General features: G+C 33.7%; 5 protein-coding genes across 8 annotated transcripts; 3 read left to right on the top strand and 2 right to left on the bottom strand.

Moving 5' to 3' along the window:
* Positions 1–406: 406 nt before the first annotated feature.
* LOC123712889 (cytochrome b-c1 complex subunit 9) lies at positions 407–1,040 on the top strand. Its single transcript, XM_045666246.1, has 2 exons — positions 407–631; positions 933–1,040. The coding sequence occupies exons 1-2, from the start codon at positions 491–493 to the stop codon at positions 969–971; spliced, it is 180 nt and encodes a 59-aa protein (XP_045522202.1). The 5' UTR covers positions 407–490; the 3' UTR covers positions 972–1,040.
* On the bottom strand, positions 1,034–13,375 carry LOC123712887 (leucine-zipper-like transcriptional regulator 1 homolog). 3 transcript variants are annotated; one of them, XR_006754136.1, is made up of 18 exons: positions 13,129–13,375; positions 12,736–12,892; positions 12,426–12,597; positions 12,208–12,344; positions 11,449–11,563; positions 11,136–11,299; positions 9,800–9,970; positions 9,414–9,555; positions 8,382–8,549; positions 7,503–7,692; positions 5,918–6,113; positions 5,350–5,507; positions 4,904–5,082; positions 3,249–3,375; positions 2,775–2,932; positions 2,251–2,429; positions 1,744–1,922; positions 1,034–1,286 (listed from the first exon to the last, which is right to left on the bottom strand). XR_006754136.1 is itself a non-coding variant. In XM_045666244.1 (17 exons), exons 2-17 carry the CDS (start codon positions 12,876–12,878, stop codon positions 1,916–1,918), a joined length of 2,385 nt encoding a protein of 794 aa, XP_045522200.1. In that variant the 5' UTR covers positions 12,879–12,892; positions 13,129–13,375; the 3' UTR covers positions 1,034–1,915. The 3 variants fall into 3 exon arrangements, 2 of the variants coding, with proteins under 2 accessions (XP_045522200.1, XP_045522199.1); XM_045666244.1 differs by having other exon boundaries at positions 1,034–1,922; positions 7,503–7,675; positions 8,386–8,549; XM_045666243.1 differs by having other exon boundaries at positions 1,034–1,922.
* Positions 13,376–13,645: 270 nt separating this feature from the next.
* Positions 13,646–14,952, top strand: LOC123712909 (ran-specific GTPase-activating protein-like). The gene is made up of 4 exons (XM_045666277.1): positions 13,646–13,796; positions 13,861–14,049; positions 14,171–14,405; positions 14,499–14,952. Exons 1-4 carry the CDS (start codon positions 13,785–13,787, stop codon positions 14,741–14,743), a joined length of 681 nt encoding a protein of 226 aa, XP_045522233.1. The 5' UTR covers positions 13,646–13,784; the 3' UTR covers positions 14,744–14,952.
* A 406-nt stretch (positions 14,953–15,358) lies between these two features.
* Positions 15,359–16,711, bottom strand: LOC123712908 (protein windbeutel). The gene is made up of 2 exons (XM_045666276.1): positions 16,001–16,711; positions 15,359–15,814 (listed from the first exon to the last, which is right to left on the bottom strand). Exons 1-2 carry the CDS (start codon positions 16,556–16,558, stop codon positions 15,611–15,613), a joined length of 762 nt encoding a protein of 253 aa, XP_045522232.1. The 5' UTR covers positions 16,559–16,711; the 3' UTR covers positions 15,359–15,610.
* A 1,203-nt stretch (positions 16,712–17,914) lies between these two features.
* Positions 17,915–20,810, top strand: LOC123712907 (seminal metalloprotease 1-like). 2 transcript variants are annotated; one of them, XM_045666273.1, is made up of 7 exons: positions 17,915–18,072; positions 18,154–18,189; positions 18,277–18,390; positions 18,725–18,900; positions 19,282–19,420; positions 19,770–19,900; positions 20,325–20,810. In XM_045666273.1, the coding sequence occupies exons 1-7, from the start codon at positions 17,997–17,999 to the stop codon at positions 20,772–20,774; spliced, it is 1,122 nt and encodes a 373-aa protein (XP_045522229.1). In that variant the 5' UTR covers positions 17,915–17,996; the 3' UTR covers positions 20,775–20,810. The 2 variants fall into 2 exon arrangements, with proteins under 2 accessions (XP_045522229.1, XP_045522230.1); XM_045666274.1 differs by lacking the exon at positions 18,154–18,189 and having other exon boundaries at positions 17,943–18,072.
* Positions 20,811–20,850: the final 40 nt, after the last annotated feature.

A 20,850-nucleotide genomic window follows, 5' to 3' on the forward strand; every position in this document is an offset into this window, starting at 1 on the left:
CAGGTCCACAGATTTTTCATAACGGTAAAGCCCCTATTAATAAGCACAGCTTTATAAAACTTAAATTCTGTGATAAATATTTTGTAAATGAACATGGGCATATTTTAAAATAAAACGGCATATGGTGGTAGCAGAAATTTTCCCTATAGCCTGGGAAAAATTTATAAAATTTTAACCCCACATTTAATTTTTATACTTGGACATGAAAATTTTCAAATTAACAGACGCGCAAATCTAATCCTGTACTATATGCATATTTCCATAAATATTTATACCACTTACTGGAAGTAAAGATTACCATTCTGTCAAATTCACAAAAAGATTTTAAGTCTGTAGCAAAAAATTATAATGAGTTGATGACAATGACATTCATTATAATTTTTCTAGTCAATAGTCAGTGCCCAATGGCATTAGATGTCAAAAACTCGGAAAATCACATTTAACACAAGATTCTGCTTTGAGGAGTTTAGAGAAAACAAGAAAAGCCAAAATGTCTTTGTGGGCGACCATTAACCGTGCTGTTTTCAAGAGAACTTCAACATTTGCTTTAGTAGTCGTGGGTGGTACGTTCTTCTTTGAAAGGACTTTTGAAATCGCCTCCGTTTCTATATTTGAAAGCATCAATAAGGGAGTAAGTCAATTGTTATGTAATTTAAACAATAGCTATAGATTATCTTCTAAAACGTTAAAAGCCTCACTATTTTAGTTTTCAGGAAGATTGTCAACCTGCACAACGTTTTCATAGATTTACTTAAGATAACTTATTTGATCATGTAAGAGTTAATATTTTAACTCAAAAAATATAATTATGTACAACATATACCATCTGGGTTTGAAGCCTTTGAAGCAGTAGTTGTTTACTTTTTTCTTAGGTATTACTAGGATTGCATGTTGCTTGCTTTACTACATTAAAGAGATGTTTAATTTTTCAGAAATTGTGGAAAGACATCAAGCACAAATATGAGGAATAGGTGAAATAAATGCAATTCAGTCATGTAATAATTTATTAGTTATTTGAATAAAGTAATTTTATTCTGAAATATTATTTTTATTTATAGAAGCTTATGACTAGATCCAAGACTGGTAAGAGGTACAGATGTTGATTATTGTCCCTGATAACCTTCATGTATGAATGCATTATTCTAAAATACTGCATAGGCATCGGTGCCAACAAAGACTTTTATGGCTCTGCATACAGTGAGCATTCTAGTGTCGAGCCATACCAAGAACATCAGCACGGTACATAGCATTAATTATATGCATTCTGCATTATTGTGTATGGGTACCTGGTGGCAAACAGCAGGGAGTTGAAATGGATTACCTTTCACACTTACAATCTACATTAACCTGACAGCCTTTGCCTTTGATTGCTGTGACTCTAAACCAGACGTTTTGTGTATCTATATTGATATACTCAATGATTTTATCTATATAATATTTAATTAAAGGATATTTTAACATCACTTCTACTCTTTTAAATATTTATTTAACTAATAATCTCTAAGGGTTCAACCAAAATATTTTACATTATTTTATGAATGACTAGTCTGTGGCTTTAATTACAGAGGATCTAATTGATCCAATTGATTACCTCCATTATAAACGACTTGGTTCTTTATAGAAACAGATTTTTACAAATTTAAACTAAACTTTGTTTTGTGTTTTATCTGAAAACAATCTTTAAGAGAAACCTATGCCTCCATCTATTAAAAAAAACTGAAATAACAATTCATATACACCTACAAAAGTATGACAGAAGTGCTTTCAATATTTTCAAAAAATATTTAAATAATATATGCTCATATGTATCATTAAAAATCTCCTTTCGCACTAATGACCATTTGTTTTGCATCTTACAACATAAAGCCATGTTTATAGATCCTTTGATTTCAAGCTTACGATTCTCCTTTATCTGTTAAGACCTGGAATGTTAAAGAACAGTCTTAGAAAAATAATGAATAATGTTAAGGTTAAAATAATAATATGTAAGGGAATGGGCAATTCTGCACTGAAAAACTCTCAGGGCGAACGGAAAAATTTACAGACGGCAACCCCTTCCACGCTGTTGAATTTACCAATGTTAGTGGTCTCAATTCTAACATCAACCTTCCATCTAGAAACAAAAACGTTACGTTACCAAATACGGCCCCGCTTTGCAGGCTGTCGCCGTATTTGGCACCATAGGTCACACCCAGTGAGTACCACTTGCAGTTTACAAATAATTGCTCAATTATAATAATAGTAATGAACCTGTTTGTCCGATATCTGATATAGTCCTCATCAGCCAATGTGTCACCAGATGACGATGATGGCAGAGATCTTGGGTGCAAAGGTAGGGGTGTGTCATGGCGGGGTTCTTCCGCAAGGGCACAAATTATATCAACTAGTAACGGCTGGGCTAGAGTCCTTATTGAGTCTTGATGGGCGACCTGCGATAAATGTTTAAATCATTTAGTGATATTAAGTTTTTTAACCAACCTCAAAAAGGGGAGGTTAATAGTTCGACACGTATGTGGCATCGTTGGATTGAATAATGTTTGCGTATTCATCTAGTTGTGTGTTCCGATATATTCCAACTTAGGGAACATTTTATGTTCAAAATCAGTTCAGAACACAACTTTGAGTTGTGGTATGGATTCCTCGATCTTGGACAAGTATCTAGAAGACATACACTATACAAGGCTTTGGGCACAGGAGAGAATTGGTCCCCAGCCAGTAAAAGATGCATTTAAGAAGAGTACGGTTTTCGTGGATTTACTTCTATAATAAAATACCAGTTCAAAGTGATGCACAATCATCTTCAGGGCATACTCCTTGATGTCTGCTGCTCGCATTCGATCAGCAGCCTGGAGAATGGCCACAACATTATCTGGAGATACGTTGCTTTGGAGATTGTGTTTGCAGAACACTTGTAGCCGATTGTTGGTAAAACCTTTTATTGAAAAAAAAAAGTTAAATATAAAGAATGTCATCAAAAATTTAAGTGAATAATTATATGTATTAATAGTATATTAGAAGAATATTTATTTCATATAATGGCTTAAGAGAACAATGTACAAGTGCATATAGAAAATACTAATTCGCTACATCACAAGTCTACAAAATAAAGCGGAAACATTTACTACATTTGTGACTTGTCCATCTACCCTCGTTGCACAAGCTAGTTTTGTCGCTGTCAACTCTTTACTTTATATACTAAATTCTACAACAGGTACCAATTATTAATATAAAAAAGAAGGAAATATTACCATAGTAAATTGGAGCTTGGAAGAGGTATAGTGAGTCTTCAGTAGGCATGTTTGTGTCACCATAGTACATATACCGCAGAAGAGAATCGAATGCTTCTTCTGAAGGAATTGTGTCGCAGATTTGGATCTACAATAATATACTTATTAACTATTGAAATGTGTGTAGTGTTGGCCTAGTGGTTTAAGCATGCGACTCCCGAAATTGTGGTTCCAATCAAGGCTGATCAAAAATACATTTACCACTTGCTCGTTAGGTGGATTTTTTATAGAATGCTCGTTAGGAAAATTGTGCGGAAACTGACGTGTCTTGAGACTCAAACAGACGTCGAACTCTTCAGAACAAGGCCTATATGACTAATAATAATAAAAACTATCAAAGCTGCAGATGTATTTTGATGAATATGTTATAATTATTAAATTTACGAATGTATTGGAGATAAGACAGCCCGTCGCACTACCTAGTCCAGCCATAAGTTCTGTTACAAATGAAAATGTATTTTTTTATGAAGTAATGTAATATTATAAAAATGTTACATATTTATTAAACTCTCAGCAAAAATTAATAAATATTCTATTCGAAATGACCACTTTTGTCTTTTATAGAGGCCTTTAATCTGTTTGGCCACGAATCTATGGATTTACGCACTGTTTCCAAGGAAAGATTTCGCCACTGCTTGCTCGAAAGATTTTTTAAGAAACTCAATGTCTTCGTTTCATTTGGAGCAGGCTATGTCCTCTAAAACTGACCATAATTTGAAGTCTAAAGGGCTGAGATCTGGCCTAGATGAGGGCCAGCTCCTATAAAGTTCGGAACGTTGGTTTCAGACTCCTTTTTCAGAAAAATGTAGTTTTGTGACTCCTTTATATGACAAACCATCACAGACGCAGGATGACCACGTTATAACTTTCCGACCACTGGAGCAGCTTCTTTATTACTGTGAGCGTACACTTTATCATTTTACTTATTGTAATGTTCAATCGTGTAATTTTTTTCATCGGTAAAGAGGATATTTCTGTGCATATCGCCACAGCTCTTTAATTGTAAAGATTTAGGGTATGTCGTGTATATCAACGATAAGCATCGAGCTACAGGTCTTGTTTTATAAATCGCGATAGTCCTAGCGTGAATCTTCATTTCTCGTGATAAGATTTTTGCTTCCTAATGGGGTTTCGACGAATTCTGGCTTTAACAGCATAACAGCCTTTGTAGTTCTAACAGCACGCGATCGCCCCAATCTTTTCTGGCCTTCAACAGACGAAGTGTTGTTGTATCTGTTGATACTACGATCTGTGCAAGGCGATCACTGCAATCCTATTTTCTTTTAACACCCTATTCGATATCGTAATTTAATGATGACCACAAAAAAATGTGTGAAATGGCACAAAATCGAAATAAGTTTTTAAAATAATACACGTGTTCCAAATTCAAAATAATTAAAAAGTTGAAAAAAAAAGAAAAGTTTTCAAGTAACAGTGTTTATGGCCAGACTAGCTATGTAAAGTTGTTTGTTTTTATATTGTGCAACAAAGTATGAATAAGTAAAATCTAAATACAACAATTCTACAGCTATATAGCTGTCCTTATCAGGTGCACGTTGAAAAAAAAGTTAACTTTATCATTATTTTTAAAATTAGCCTTGTATTTGGAAACTTACATTGACGATATTATCTTGCGGCGAGAAAGATCTGAACATAGCTTCAAAATACGCCGCTCTAGCCGCAAGTATGGAGCGATGGGCGGGCCTCAATGAAAAGCCAACTCGTAAACGTACGTCAGCGAGTTCCGCACCACCAGAAGTCACGAACACGCACATGTCTTGTTCTAGATTTGTACCTGTTACACAAAAAGGTTGTTCTAACACATATTCAAACAAAAAAAGTTTCAATGATAACTATTGTACGATGTATTGATATGATTAATGATATTGGTACAGACTATGCGATTTTCCACTGACCAGTCTGGCAGCAGGACTAGAGCTGGTGCCGGGGCTTAGTTTTTTCGTTTTTAAGGTACAGTGCTAATATAGATATATAGATGCTTACGGACTATAATATAGATAGTTTTTTATATAGTAAATAAATAAATGCATATATCTCTTACCAATAATCTCTTCCTCGGAGTCATGTTGAGCAGCGGCAGGCAGCTTGGCAGGTGGCTGCTGCCTTCGCCTAATCACCTCGACCATCAATTGCTGTTCCATTTGCTCAAACTCAGCAGACATCACGATCGGTGTAAAATTGTAATCTTTTACAACGAACCTAATTATCGTGACAAAGAAGAGGTAATGAGTGTTTTTGAACCAAATCAACCCTGATGTCGTGATTTATACTTGCGGTGAGTCTGGGACTCTAAATTACACCCTTGACTCAAAGATTTATGGTTGCATATTGTGAAATTTGACATCATGTTAGTATAATGTAATGGTACATATATTTATTATATACATCATGATCAGTACCAAGAAGTTTTTATTATTTTATTGCAATACAACAAAGAAAATAATCACCATTGACTTTGAAATTATACGTCAAATGACGTCACACGATCCATCGTGACCGAGCCAATGCGGTAGATCGCCGAGTATGGTTACTTTACTGGTAACTTGTTGATACATAAATGTTCAGCTCACCTCAACAACAGCCGCTTGAAAAAGTAATATTAGATTCACCTCAAGCAGTACTCCTTAATACAGGATAGATTCGCTTGATGCGCTGCATGTAGCGCTTGAAGCACGTTGCCATAGCACAGATTAGCTCGTAGATATCTTGCGCAGAGGCCTCGTAGACGTGGGATCTTGAGACGCAACGCAAGCCTAAGCACTTCCATAACTAGTAGCATTGTTGCTGGCGAAGCAGGGTCTTCGTCTATATGAAAAAAAAAATGGTTTCAAAAAACCATTGCACAGTTTTAACTAAAGTAGTCATTTATGTCCCTTTTTCTTGAATTGTATTTATGCTGCGATGATGATAGGCAGTTTGGAAAATACTGGGGGTGACAAATTTAAATACAGGAGCGCACACAATTGCAATCTTACTCGCGATACCGATGCTTAGCACGTATTCATTGTCTTTCGTTAAAACAGCTTTTACACATTAAGAAAAACACTTTTTGAACGGATATAAGCTATGTATTATTATTAAAAACTTATAATTATTTACACCGTGACCACGCAGGCTGAAAAGCACGCGAAACGTCGGAAAAAATTAAAATTTAGAATTATGTAAATAATTATAAGTTTTTAATAATAATACAATAGCTTTAATCCGTTCAAAAAGTGTTTTTCTTAACGTATTCATTCTCAATTTTAAACGTGTCGTCAAGTGACGTAGGAATCGTGTGATGTTATATGAACAATTTTCCTCTAAATTAATCAAATGTTCAACAAAATACCCACATACTTACTACATCATTACATCTATACTAATTAAGTATAGAAATGTTACTATACTAGACACCTGTTGAATCGTTATCATACCAAGAAACCATATCATATCAGAAACCGGACCGATCATTTTTCGACTACCTTTGGCATTGAATCACGGAAACAAATTGCTTTTTGGAATGTAAAACGCGCAGTAACCAGTAATCACTAGCAAAGCAGAAGCAGAAATGCTCAGATATAATATATAAAAACTAGGTTTAAGCAAAGTGCGTAGAAATATGGTTTTGGTAAACTGAGAACGCCCAAAGGCATAATTATTTTATAGTCCGGCAAAGAAAATGAGGATGATGTAGACTTGACTTCATGTTAACAGTAACAGTACTTGTTGTCTATTGCGATTTAAACAAGTTTAAAAACTGAGATATGTCATGTCGTTTTTCAAGTTGTAATAAGGCAATTTATAATTGTTGTTTTTTTTTTAAATTCTTAACCATTTAAATAAGATAAACCTGTAGCTACAAAGTCAAAGACAAGGCAAAGTAGACCGCGGCGCAACTGGAATACGGCGTAAAAACATGGAAACACCACTTACCGCTAGTCCTCCGTCTCTTCACTGGTCTCCGTGGTAGAGGACCACAAATAAAAACGTAAGCACAAGCGTAAAAGCAACAAGAAGCGTGACCTCGTGTCGGCGGTTGCAAGTCTTCTCAGCAACGCGGAAGCATGAAGAATGGTCGCCTTCTCCTACGCTTGAGTATAGCAAGAGTGCGGTAATGTTAGAAAATGGACCAGAGAGGACTATAGGTACTTGGATGGCGTGAACACCCACAAATAAAGAAACTTAGGTCAGTTAAAAATAGCTCGTATTTACCTTTCTCAGTAGGATCAATCTTGTCCGTATAAATATAGTTGAGAATCATTCGGAACGCTTCGGGAGTTGCTTCCGGCAGTCGGACCACGAGCTGGGGTTGTGACTTGTATGAGAACTCTGTTGGCTCCTCTTCACCTGCCTCTATACGTCTTAAAAGTTCTTCACGAGATTCCCTGGCAATTAGTGCATACTAAAATAATGTAAGTAAGTACTGTAAGTATAACTTTAGCTTTTAAGCGATTCTTAGAAATAAGCGATTAATATTAACAAAAAAATTGTTAATTAGGCGTTACTAGAACGGAAAACGCTATGTTAGACATCCTGTAATATGATATTTTGGGGGTGTTTTTCCGGATGTGGAGTTGGACCCGTTCGGAAGATTGAAGGCATAATAGAATGGCCATACAAATCTTAGAGCATACAATGTTTCTCTATTCGGACGATCATTTTCCTGTAACCTGGATCTTTCAGCATGACAATGTCCCTAAACACACGGCCAATAACGTCAAAGGTATCCTTAGCGAACAGCGTATATCCGTTTCGGATGGCCAACAAATAGTCCCGATTTAAACCCGATAATCTCAGGTATATTGTTTAAAAGAAAGTCTCAAAAAAACGTACATCTTACATAATGTTAAGGATCGTGGGTAATGTTTCTAATTATACGACCACAACTATATAATTATACGCAACGTCCACTTAGTGAGGATTGACTGCGGGAACATGATATTGTTGAAATACATATTACTTTGTATGTTAAGATTATTTTACTTGAATACTAAATACAATAAATACGCTTATACTAATAAACATATAGTATGTTAATTCAAAAAAACAAATAAACAATGATCCGTTAGTCAAGAAGCATAAAAAAATTACCAACTTAATCTTAGTGCGTAGATACTGCGAGCGCGCAGCTAACATCGCCTGATGCGCGAGCACAGGTGTCTCTTCAGCGCCTACTAGCAGAGTGACGTCACAAAACTGCTGCGACTTAAGAATACGGCCGAAATCATCGTGTAAGGTGCATCGGGGGTAGTTTGATAACTGAAATATTTTTTCCATAAAATAAATACACAATATTAAGTAAAATAAATTTTAATAGACAATGTTCTCGAGGCCGCAAGGGTCGCGTTCTGGTCAGAGGTAGTCTTAGGCCCATTCTAATTCATAACTCAAGTCACAATCTCGTCTTGATCGCTGTCGAAAGTGTCAAACTTTATATAGACGACAGCTCAAGAGATTTAAGTTTGAAGTTCTGGAATACGGGCCATAGAGAGAACTTAACTTTAACCTAAAACCAGAACAAGAAGTAAATCGTGAAAGCATGTTGCGTAGCTTTCACGATTAACTTTTTTCAACTATTTATGAACGTAGTTGTATGATTTTTTTCTTTCTAAACATTAAAAATTAGACTAATGTCAGACATGACTGAAGTTTCGCGACTATGTTGTTCTAATATCGTAACATACTTTTTGGAGATTTCGTAGAAAAGAAATTTCGCCTTTCAGTGTTCAAAAAGTTGGAATCTTTTGTTGTCTAGTTCTAGTACATTGCACGCAACTGAGCGGTTATTTAAATAACTGAATCTTTAATAGTATTGTCTTTTGTTAACATAGCTTTTACACATTAAGAAAACACTTTTTAAACGGATTGAAATACCAACTCCGGGGAAATAAATACAGATAACACAACTTTCTCTACAGCTGTGATACTTTTGACATTCAACACCTTTTGTCTTCAGTCACCGTGGCCACGCACGCTGTAAAGCACGCGAAACGTCGGAAAAATTTAGTAATTATGTAAAATATTATAAGTTAATAATAATAATACATAGCTTCAATCCGTTTCAAAAGTGTTTTCTTAATCTTTGATATCATTCTAATGGCATCACTTAAAAAAAGGATTTACCTGGAAGCGATAGAGGTCGCCACTTCGCACATTATTGTCCACAGTGCCACCAAAGACGTACATAGCGTCGCCTACAACCGCGCCTGCGTGGAATAGACGACCAGACGGTACTTGTGAGTCTGTTGCCACTTGTAAAACTGACCTAGACATACATAAAATGATACATTTGTCAAAAATAATCTCTGGAATTTTAATAACAAGCTGAATTATTGCCGAGTAATAGAGATGTCGATTTACACGAGATCAAATTCGCGAGATGTAAATATACAAAAAATGTAGAGTCAATACGTATATTCAAGATTCGTACATGGATTCATTTAAAGGTTTCATAAATATACAAACACTTTATAATTTAAAGCTTACTAAATATATTTTTTAAACTTTACCACATCTGAGTATCCAAGTCATAGCAATGCAAATCTGATGGCAGGGTGCTATCAGCGGCACCCCCAAACACGTAAAGGTGTCTTGCGTGGTGTACCATCACATGTCCGTAGCGACGCGCCGGCGCAGGTCCCGCACTACGTAGGAGGTGTTCGGTGCATACACGGCTCCATCTGAACAAAATGTTTTAATATGGTAAATAATGTGGGCTCTGCCATGACGCGACGGCTTATTTCTGTTGAGAATCTACTTGAAAGATTTTATAGTCCGCAAATATTTTCAAATCAACTATTTCATAATACAAATACTACAATAGAACAGATATCCGACATGACCGTACAATCACGAAAGCAGGATTGACAGCATTACGTGCTTATCCGGGCACGGAGATTTTCCAACATCGGCGACTTTCTTAGTTTCGACTTCATGATTTGCAGTAAAACATAGCTACTAGATGGCCGTATTGAAGGGGGATACAGAACAAGAAGTGTGCTTATTAATTGCCAGTGCTTCTCTTCCGTTCTACGCCCTTGATTTGAGAACTGGCAGAAAATGTAAAATTACAAGCATTTAATGTATATTCATAAGTGTACAATGCAATAGCAAAAAAATTGCGGAAGGAGAGAACAAAAAAGGATGGAGTTTGGTGGATGTAGTGATTTTAAAAGCGCGCACCGGCGCTGCTACAGACGTATGGAATTAGGGCACACAAGGGCGTCATGCTCATGCAATGTCGACCGTAGCAATGTGTAATAAGCGGGACACAAATCTGCTTGTTGTATGCGCGGGTACATCCCTGCTGATCACACGTTGGGTGCAAGAGATTGCAAATCTGCTGTAAATATTGACAATTTAATAGGAGGGTTGCTGTATCAGCCAGTCACGGAGTCTCTTGGATCCCAAATTTCACCAATAGTGACGAGATGGGTGTGAGATTTTAGTGGCTATTATAGCGAGTGTATCTATGCAGAAGTTCATTCCGCTCGGTAAAGAAAGTAGTAAACATGGTTTTGATATTGAAATTGAGAATTCAAGAAACCACTTTGCATTTGTGCAGTGCATTGGTGATGAGATTATAGACGAAATTAAGTTTAATACTTAGAGTCGAAGATTAATGCTAAGTATTACTTCCATATCTCAAAAACTTTTTGTATTGAGTTGACTCTGAGTTTTATTATAGAAATATTTTTAATTAATATAGTTACACAAAGTTATATTCATAACGGCTTAGTAGATTGTTAATACAGATAAGACAACCCCATACATGGTATTTTTATATAATCTATGGGCGGTTAACGAACGTACGTATTATAACTATATACTATACTATATACTTACGTATGTGTTTCAAAGTCGAATTGGAAAAGCGCATTTGTTATCTTGGCTCCACTCTGCCCACTGAATACAAACATTTTGTTACGAGCGACCGCAACAGGGAAATTACAACAAGTCGGCGGACATTCTCCTTTTTGCTCGACTTTTTCCCATTGATGGTTTTCCCCCTGTAATTAGTACCATCATTATTTTACTTTTACTACCTTCAACTAACTAAACTCTTCAGATTCAACATTAAAATAAGCACCAGAATAGTAGACCAAATAAAGTGTATTTTAATATTATTTATAAAATTAAGTTAATTATTACTATTTACCACTAAATTGCAAGTCCACATATCGTTAAGGCGAGCGTTGCCATCATATCCCGCAAATATCCAGAGTTTATCGTCATATACAGCTGCACCATGGGCTGAGCGTGGTACTGGTTCTCTGAGAATGGGAATTTGAAATTTATTTTATGTTTGCTATTTTTTGTATTGTTATACAAAATCGTATACCACAATTATAAATGAGGATTGTAGTGTATTTTTTTTCTGTTTGTCCATATGTGCATGCTATCTCCAAAACTACTAAATATATTTTAGTTGCAATTGTCATTGAAATTGAACTATTAAAAATTATTAACATTTCAAGATGTTTTAAACATAAAAACCAAGAAATACAATATTCATCTTGGCTCAGAACAACATTCCGGATTTATTACAGGGAAATCTGATGTTAAGTAAAAAAGTTATTAGTTTTAAAATAAAAATTATATTTATTTTTTAATTTTTAGAAATTACACAGCAGTCAATTAGGATTTCATCCTAAAAATGTCTACTATCTTACTTCATTTCGTTTTACACAGTATGGACATTTGATATGCATTGCTTTATTAAACTGTTATGTGTTAGTTTTCTAGTATAGATGGCTCCCAAGTTCATTGAATTTGAATATTGTGCAATGGACATTTATTACACATAATGAGCTATATTTTTAACTTAAATTAGATTAGATTTATTGACTTCCATATATATAGCTTTTATTTATTTTTATGTCCACATTTATATTTCTTTTTTTTCATGTTTACTTACTGTCCAGTAAATTTCCATTGCACCCATTGTGCATTTGGGAATTTATATTCAAAAAGATCATTTTTGTTTGTGAGATTGGAGTTAGCTAGGATATCTCCAGTGTAGCCTCCAAAAACAAACATGGATGATCGATGTACCTGTAATGACAAAGATTGTTAAAGATAAATTATATTTATTTTGTTAGTTACCTTTAGTCACTACTTTAAAAAAGTAATTACCACAGCAGAATGATGATATCTTGGTGCTGGTGGAGAGCCCATACATCCAGTTTTAGTCCAAGATTTCTCTCTTATGTCAAACCTAATTAGATCATTAAGCATAGACTTTCCATTATCCCCTCCAAATACATATATTGCATCTTTATATGCAACTGCTGTATGCTTACTTCGTCTAAAAAAAATGTCTATATATTATATCCATATAGAAATTAAAATTAAATTATATTTTTAAATCTGTACACTATTTTGCAAAAGAAATACATACATTTCAAAACTTATATATCATATATAATGGTAAGTAGCTTTTTACCTAGCTCCAACAAATTCATAGCATTCAGACATTCTTTTCCATTTGTGTATAGTTTCAAAGGGACCAAACTCCATTCTCAAACTTATATCTAGCTCATTAGGGTTGCGAAGTTGTTCTGTTATCATTTTGGCTATATTGTGCATCCTGGCAGACTTATCTGTAAATATACATAAAGAAAATACATGGACAACTGTTGAAATATGTATGGTGTATTATCTGTTGCGCACTCAGAGCAATAAAATTACTGTATAAAGAACGAAAATAAACTGGAAAATAGGTCGGTGCTAGGCGAATTAATTTGTTTATAGTAGATGCAAAATAGGTCAGCGCGAATGTACATATTTATTTAGGATATTACAAAACTAACAAAATAATATTAATTTTCTAACATACCTGAGGCTTTGAAGGAGGAATGTTGGGAAGACAGGATGAAAGAATGTATAAACCTTTTTAAGAAAAAAGTAATTCTCTTATTCAGAGAAGATTCCTGGATTGCGTAGCTTTCTTGTCAAGCTGAGGATAATCGAGATTTTTGAATCAAACAATTGATTCAGGAATTATTACTTTTTAGTTTTTAATGTTATTTATTACCAGTTATTCAGTTACTTGACGCCTAATGGTTTTTTAAATTCACTAATGATTATAAACATTAGAGTATTGTCATTGACTTGAATGATGCTGTCATTATGATTCAGATATAAGTTAAACAATAACACAACTTAATAAAATAATATAAAAATAGTATTTTATGTAGGGAGTAAGTAGCATTATTGGGAGCAATGATAAATAATTATTTATAATGTTTTGTTACTCATGTAACGGCAAACGATAATGCCACAGGTTATCCTTAAACATTATACAGGATTAATGTATACTCTTAACAAAAAAATATTATCTGTGCCAACGCATATTAAAAGTTAGACAACGGACGTTTGTCTTAGTTTGTTACTTATAATTTGTATTTTGCATTTTCCAACAATAGTAATTGTGAGTCGTTTAGTTTCATTATTTTTAATTCTTTAGCGGGCTCTTTTATTTCCATAAATACAATGTCTTTACCGGTAAGTGGTCATCATTATTAATTATATGTTTCAACTTGGGTTACTTCTAATGTTTTGTTTGCAGAGTGAGGAAAGTGTGAGGCGCAATAGTGAGAGCGAGGGTGATGCAGAGTCTCCAGAATACGATCCTCACTTTGAACCAGTTCTATCGTTGCCCCTAGTGGATATTCAGACTAACGAAGAAGATGAAGAAGAGCTAGCAAAAATCCGCGCCAGACTCTACAGATATGACACCGCTGACCACGAATGGAAGGTTAGTATAGCAATCATTTTATAATGTTCTTAATTCTAAAACAAAAAGTCTATCCTGAAATATTTTAATTTATTTACTTATTGATGTGATTGTGATATATTATATATAATATGATTCGTAGGAACGCGGTACGGGTGACATAAAATTACTTCGCCATAAGTTAAACAATACTGTAAGAGTTGTGATGCGACGAGACAAGACACTAAAAGTTTGTGCAAATCATTTTATAACTCCTGATATAAGAATGAATGTGCACTGTGGATCTGACAAGGCTTTTAATTGGTCAGTTTTTGCTGACTTTGCTGATGAAACTATGAAACAGGAATTGCTTGCTATAAAGTTTGGCACTGTGCAAAGTAAGTTATATATGTCAATTATAAAATACTTTAATTGTTATTATGATTATAGTAATATTTTATATATAAACTTGAAATATTTCTAACAAATAGATGCTGAACTATGGAAAGCAAAGTTTGCCGAAGCCCAAGAAATTGTAAGAACAAAATGTTTTCTGTACACCCAAGATCTATCATCAGATGATGAGAGTAGTATCACTAGAAGTGAAGACACCGATACTCCAGAACCTAGGACTACTGACAAAGCAAATGAGGATTCAAAGAAAGACACTCTAGATAGTGATGGTGTGGTTTTGAAATTAAAAGAACTGAAAGTGGATAGTGAAAAATCTGACTAAAACATAAGCATTTAGAATGTGGTCTAAGAGATCTTATTGCTGTAGCATGGACAGTCAAAATATAAATTTAAAAAATAAGTAGACTGATATTGCATTAATAATGCATAATGCAGATATTAGTAGTATTTTTTTACATTGCGCTATTTCTGCACCTTCTACAGCGTATGAGACTGTTAGATACTGCCAATTTAAATAATTTCCAACTACAATCTCTGGTTTACTTTGAATTTCCATTATATTTAGTGCTATATTTTTCAGTCATAAAAGGTATGTTTTTTATTGTTAGGTATTATGCATTTTAAAGGAGCATTAAAGTTAGTTTTAATATTTTTATATTATTACATTCACTAGGACTATTTTTATTAAGGCTATTGTTGTAACCTACATGCCATCGTGATTTGGTAAGCAATATAATACAAGCTGATATTATATACAGTTTTCAAGTACTGTACAAGTAGTAATACCTTGGTTATTGTTCTTTTCACAATCCAAAAATTGTAAGAAGCAATCAAGACTTTCCTGTTATTTTATAATAAGGCCAATGAAATATAATATTGAAATTGTTTGTAAAAATAATACAATTAAATACATAAAACAACATAATTATTTTTTGACACCTTTATTCTGCTTTATATTATATTTTGTAACATATATATATAAAATACTATTATATAGTACACACAAATAAAGACTTGCAAATCTGTAATTAAAATAATTATCTTTTACCACTAGTTAGAAATTAAGGAATATCACACATGCCAGAAACATTAAAAACTTTTCCAATTTATGGAAGTGATAAGAAACAGTGCCAGTCCTAGAAGAGATTTTACTATAGTAATTAAAAGAATTAAGCTTAATAATAATAGCCTACAGTTCATCCTTATATTGAATTTCATGAAGTTGGAATGATTGTAGAATGTTCAGTCTTTGTGCCATATCCAGCTTCTTCTCATCAGATAACTTGCCACTCATAACTTTCTTTACCCGATCATTTTCAGTTTTAACAAAGTCATCACCTTTGCTAAGAACCTTGTCCATTATAGTTTTGTAAATTTTTGCAGTATTTTTATTCTGCAAATGAAAGTGTTCATTACATGAAAATGTGTTTATCCAAAAGTTCCATATAAAACAAAACTGACACTAATATATTTGATACCTAATTAGTTTATATTTTTGTAGTAAACATTATTATAGGTATTATCTATAAAAAATAGTAATTAATATAGTAAATATAAAAATAGCATTAAAAATAATTACCTCAGAGCCGAACACTTTAAGAGCATCTTCAGTTTTCTTTAAAACATCATTTCTCTTGTCCTTTTTTGCCTTCATGAATTCAATAGCAAGCATGTCAAGTTCGCGCACACATCCAGGGAGGCTTAGGTAGATGCCAGTGTTTTGTCGAACAAATCGCCTTAACTGATCAGTTGTGAATCCTTGAGAATCATCAAACGTAATAGGTTCATTTTGACCTTTAAGGAACAGTTTGACCACTGGAAAAGTATCCTTTGTTGCCCCGTACTTATTGGCAAGTTCTGCATTTTCTTTTTCGCCATAATCTTTAACACCGACTTCAGCAATGACTAGTTCCTTAACGTCCTTCGCTTCTTTAGCTATCGCAACAAAAGCATCGTGTTTATCGCCATAAGGAAATGCCACATCAAATTTTACAAGGGATGCGGAGAATGTATTTATTATTTTATCAAATGAAATTTCGTCTAATTCGATTGAACCGCTAGATGCAGACACTTTGTAAACAGCAGGAATTGTAATAAATATTGATAGCAATAACGAAATTTTTCTGTTAAAACTCATGTTTGGCTTCTTAGTCCGACCAGAAAATTCTTTGGTTAATGTTAATTGTTAATATTCTCAAATTTGTAAACTTCGGTGTATTTATATAAACCAAACAACTATCTAATGAAATCGACCGCTAGCGGCTAGCTTTTAAAATATATTCAATACTATTGACAAGTATGACGTTTGACAGTTTTTAAATGCTCTCAAGGTGGTTTGCTAAAACCGACCATAGGGCAATTCCATTGGACATATTGATTATAATATTCAAGAATTTAATGTTTTGTTCATTTAATGGAGGTATCATTAGTAATATATTTACATTTTGGGTCAATACGTGTTAAATTTGTAATCAGAATGAAATCATTTGTAAATATTATTTGAATGACTCAAACGGTTACTATTGGTTAAAATAATTATATGCTGACCGTGGAGATATTTGATTGGTCTCTACGGGTAGGTGTGATTTCGATTTACCATTTTTCGTTTTAAGCGTTTGTTTGCCAAGCAAGACAATGAATTAGCACTTGTTAGTTGTTTTCACCTAAATCGATTTAACTAAGTCCGCTTGTTCAAGCGTGGATAAAACGGAAGAATGTACAAAAGTATGTACATACAGGTTGGCCAAAAAGTCGCGGATCAAATGCAACTAGGGGTTAAATGGGGTCATCAGCTGTTCTACGGGAGGTTCTTTAGCTCAACCCCTGCAGAATTATCATTATTTTTACGTTTTTATAAGAAAACTGAAAAAAAAAATCGAAAAATCTACACGTGTATCTTTCCGTAATATCCACTAGATTGGTACTAATAAGTCCTTGGGTTAGACATACTATTTATGGTTATTTATTGGGTGTATTGAAGTCAATATTAAGTTATACGATATAAAATTTTCTCATATCGTAACTTTTTGTTATTTCGGAACCCACGGTGAAAAAAAGAATACTCTACCGAAAAATGACCCTGAATTACAAATTTTGGCGCATTTTATAGGGATTCTGAAACGGTATTACACATGGCCATGAGTGACTTTAATTTCTTTCTAGGACGAAAAAACTGTGGTGTTGGTACCCGCGGGGAACAGTCCATGCTGGTCGCTGGAGGCGATCTGGCTAGGTGGTGTCGCATCGAGAGCTGCCGGTCAATAGTGACCCCCAAATAGGTGATCGGTATATTCCACGGCATGTCTCGATACAGGAAGCATACGGGTGGTGTGGGTTGATAGACTTCAACATAACTTTAAATAGTTTCACGATAAAAGAACTCTGAGCGATAATGTGACGGCCTAAGGATGAAGGCTGGTTGGCTGAAATGGCTCATTACAAATATAAAACAAATTTTGAAAAGATTTAACGTTGCTCTAAATCTACTAAAATAATATTCGAATGTGATTTTTGAATTTGATTCGTTGTAATAAAAACTTTGATGTCGTTTTTTATTGTATTTCATTTATTTCAGTATGAAAATATATTTATTTTTATTTTTCCATGTGTTTTTTGCATTTGCTAAGAACATAGAACGTGTGGCGGAATATGGTATGTCTTTTATTATTTTCGCTGCCTAAAATTACATTGGAGGGTAATATTCTGTTAATGTTGATCTTGTAATTATTTTAGCGCTAGTTCAAAAACCGTATGTACCTGTTGAAAATAGTAAGTTTTCTGAATTAATACAAAAAAGAATTAGCAATCCTACTATTAAATTGTATAAAAAATATTCTAAATCGCGCACATTTTTAGATTTAAAATTATTAAGCGGTCCAAACTCACAAGACTTAAAGAAAATTCAGGACGCAGGAGATGCACTGTGGCCATTTGGAATTATTACATATTATTTGGATACCAAAAGCTACGGTGAGTCTCTTGGGTTTTCCAACACCATTATTTTATTTTATAGTTAGGTATAAATATGTTTTATTTTTACAACTTAGGCTAACATTTTTAGAAAAACTAGTTACGACAACAACGTAGATTGTAACCGACTTCGATAAATGATACACATTACTTGTTGTTTTAAAAACATCTAAAATTTAGAATTAGAATTTAATTTAAAAAATAAAGAGAATTATGTATAAATAATTGATGCACATATACGGAAGACCAAAGTTAAAGTTATCCATCCACCTGTTGTTCAACATTCTTTTATTGTTTTAAAACGTTACGCCTGATAAGAAAAAATTGTTTGCAGACGAAATAATTGCTCAGCGTGTTTATTCAGTAATGGATGCTGTGCAAAGTGCATCTTGCGTCCAGTTTAAATCCGTCATGACGAAGCCATTGAATGTCACGTGGTTACACATCACTAACCCGCAGAAAAAACGAGAATGCGTCCATAAAACTTTTCAATTGGATCGTCAGGAAATAGTAAGTCCTTTCATCGTTTATCATATCGACTTTTCTTTTTTTGTAACTAAAGCAGTTTTATTCTTAGATTTCTACCCGATGCTATGAGAAACCAATTAAATGAACAACCTTTGAAATTTTGTTACAATATTTTGTAATACATCGCATCTTATAGGGACTTTATCTAAGAGAATATATTACTATTAATACCTTAAGTGGTAGATTTGTTGGATTAATTTTAAAAAAGAAAACTGTAATCTTTCTATTTTATTTACTGATAAATCTAAAGAGTAAGGCAAAAATAATACAGGGACGCAATATGGTAAAGTAAAATCCTGTATTTGCTAGTCTTCCGAAGCTAATAATTTTGAAGCTTAATCATTAAAAGCATCATGTTCATAGACTGTAGTCCTGGGATACGATTGTCTGAAGGAAAGTGATATACTTCATGCTTTACTCCACGCTATTGGTTTGAAAGACGAAGTGACGCACCCATATCGTGATCGCTACATGCGAGTGCTTTGGAACAATATTAAACCAGGTAAAATTCAAACACAAACTTCTGATAAAGTTGAGGGATTTAATCCATTTACATTAGATACTGCCATAAGCCACGCCGTTGATGAAATTATCTTCAATGAGTTTTACATACATTCACTATTACTTGCGGAAGGTATGTAAACTACTAATTTAGCTTTGGATTGGATTTTGAACAACATTTGATATTCACGAAATTCAAGTAGCTTTTGTTTATTATTGAACGACGTTAAGTATGGCTGCTGATAATGTGTGAAGTGCTAGTCCGTGAAGATACGATTGTGACATACTTACTACTTTACACTCATAGAGTAAATTTATTAAAATTAATTGTAAATTATGTACATTTATAGAATATCGTCACCTTTATCAAATACAAGGATTGCATTCTTCAAAAGTTTTGACAGAGTATGATCCAACAAGTGTCATGCATTTTCATGACCGAGCATTTAGTAGCAATGGACAGGCAACCATTGTACCTTTGGTAAGAAATGTCTCGTTTCCTATTCTCGTTCGTAATGGTTGGTTTTTACATTGTAATATAGGTCTTTTTCTAATATTAGAACTAAAATTTCCAGATTTAAAACGATTGAACCAATAATGGACTGTGTTGTGTGGTTGTTAGGTTAGGTACACGTGATTAATGTTTCGTGTTGTTTGTTTTACAATTGCACGAATTTTGGGTTTCGGCGCCACGGATACAAATAAATTACACGGCTTTCGAATAAAATGTATTTGAATTTCGATTTGCGCGCCAATCCATAGATAATTAAATCTCAAATTAATTACATAGGAAAAGACTTAATACAACGTTATTAGTTTAGTTTAGCAGGACGACCCTTGTAGTTATAGTACAGTAGCAGATGCTAGGTATATATTTTCTAACTGATAAATTGTGTGATTTTAAGATATCTGGACTAATGATAGCCCCGTCTGATCATCTGTCACAACTGGACACTATGAAACTAAGATTGATGTTCGAACATGAATGTAACAAACGTAAAGTAAGTGAAGTTATCGATTCATGTAAAAATGTATTCCACGATAAACTTACGGGTTCAGTTAATGTAATGGCTAACATTCTTGAAAACGGCGATGATAACAATAGTCCTATTAAAGAAGGCACCAATGAAAAATCTGTGGACAATATTTATCAAGTGCATATTAATAGTAGTGAAAACGATGGTCAAAGTAATGAAACAGAAATTAGTGACGATTATTCTGAAAAAAGTGATTCCGACATAGCATCTTCTATAAATGATGGAGTAACACACACAAAGAAAGAAATATCAGTTGAAGATTCAATTAATAATTATGAAGAAAATAAAAACGAAGGTTATGAAAGCATAAGAAAATAAGCGATAGATAAGCGTACAATAAAAAAATAAATGTTACCATTGTCTTTAAAATAACTTTGTAAATCCAAGGGGTCTT

Source organism: Pieris brassicae, chromosome 8 (genome assembly GCF_905147105.1).
Source record: "Pieris brassicae chromosome 8, ilPieBrab1.1, whole genome shotgun sequence".
Taxonomy (NCBI): Eukaryota; Metazoa; Arthropoda; class Insecta; order Lepidoptera; family Pieridae; genus Pieris; species Pieris brassicae.

Excerpts from the sequence above, each read along its gene's own strand:
- LOC123712887 (XM_045666243.1), bottom strand. The coding sequence starts at position 12,878 with ATGCACAATATAGCCAAAATGATAACAGAACAACTTCGCAACCCTAAT. Across the intron at positions 6,114-7,502 it reads GATTGATCCTACTGAGAAAG|ACGAAGACCCTGCTTCGCCA; the intron begins GTAAATACGAGC and ends TTTTTCATATAG. Across the intron at positions 3,376-4,903 it reads CGCAAGATAATATCGTCAAT|ATCCAAATCTGCGACACAAT; the intron begins GTAAGTTTCCAA and ends ATATTATTGTAG.
- LOC123712907 (XM_045666273.1), top strand. The coding sequence starts at position 17,997 with ATGAAAATATATTTATTTTTATTTTTCCATGTGTTTTTTGCATTTGCT. Across the intron at positions 18,901-19,281 it reads AATTGGATCGTCAGGAAATA|ACTGTAGTCCTGGGATACGA; the intron begins GTAAGTCCTTTC and ends TCATGTTCATAG. Across the intron at positions 19,901-20,324 it reads AGGCAACCATTGTACCTTTG|ATATCTGGACTAATGATAGC; the intron begins GTAAGAAATGTC and ends TGTGATTTTAAG.
- LOC123712908 (XM_045666276.1), bottom strand. The coding sequence starts at position 16,558 with ATGAGTTTTAACAGAAAAATTTCGTTATTGCTATCAATATTTATTACA. Across the intron at positions 15,815-16,000 it reads TTAAAGTGTTCGGCTCTGAG|AATAAAAATACTGCAAAAAT; the intron begins GTAATTATTTTT and ends TTTCATTTGCAG.
- LOC123712909 (XM_045666277.1), top strand. Across the intron at positions 14,050-14,170 it reads CCGCTGACCACGAATGGAAG|GAACGCGGTACGGGTGACAT; the intron begins GTTAGTATAGCA and ends TATGATTCGTAG. Across the intron at positions 14,406-14,498 it reads AAAGTTTGGCACTGTGCAAA|ATGCTGAACTATGGAAAGCA; the intron begins GTAAGTTATATA and ends TCTAACAAATAG.
- LOC123712889 (XM_045666246.1), top strand. The coding sequence starts at position 491 with ATGTCTTTGTGGGCGACCATTAACCGTGCTGTTTTCAAGAGAACTTCA. Across the intron at positions 632-932 it reads TTGAAAGCATCAATAAGGGA|AAATTGTGGAAAGACATCAA; the intron begins GTAAGTCAATTG and ends TTAATTTTTCAG.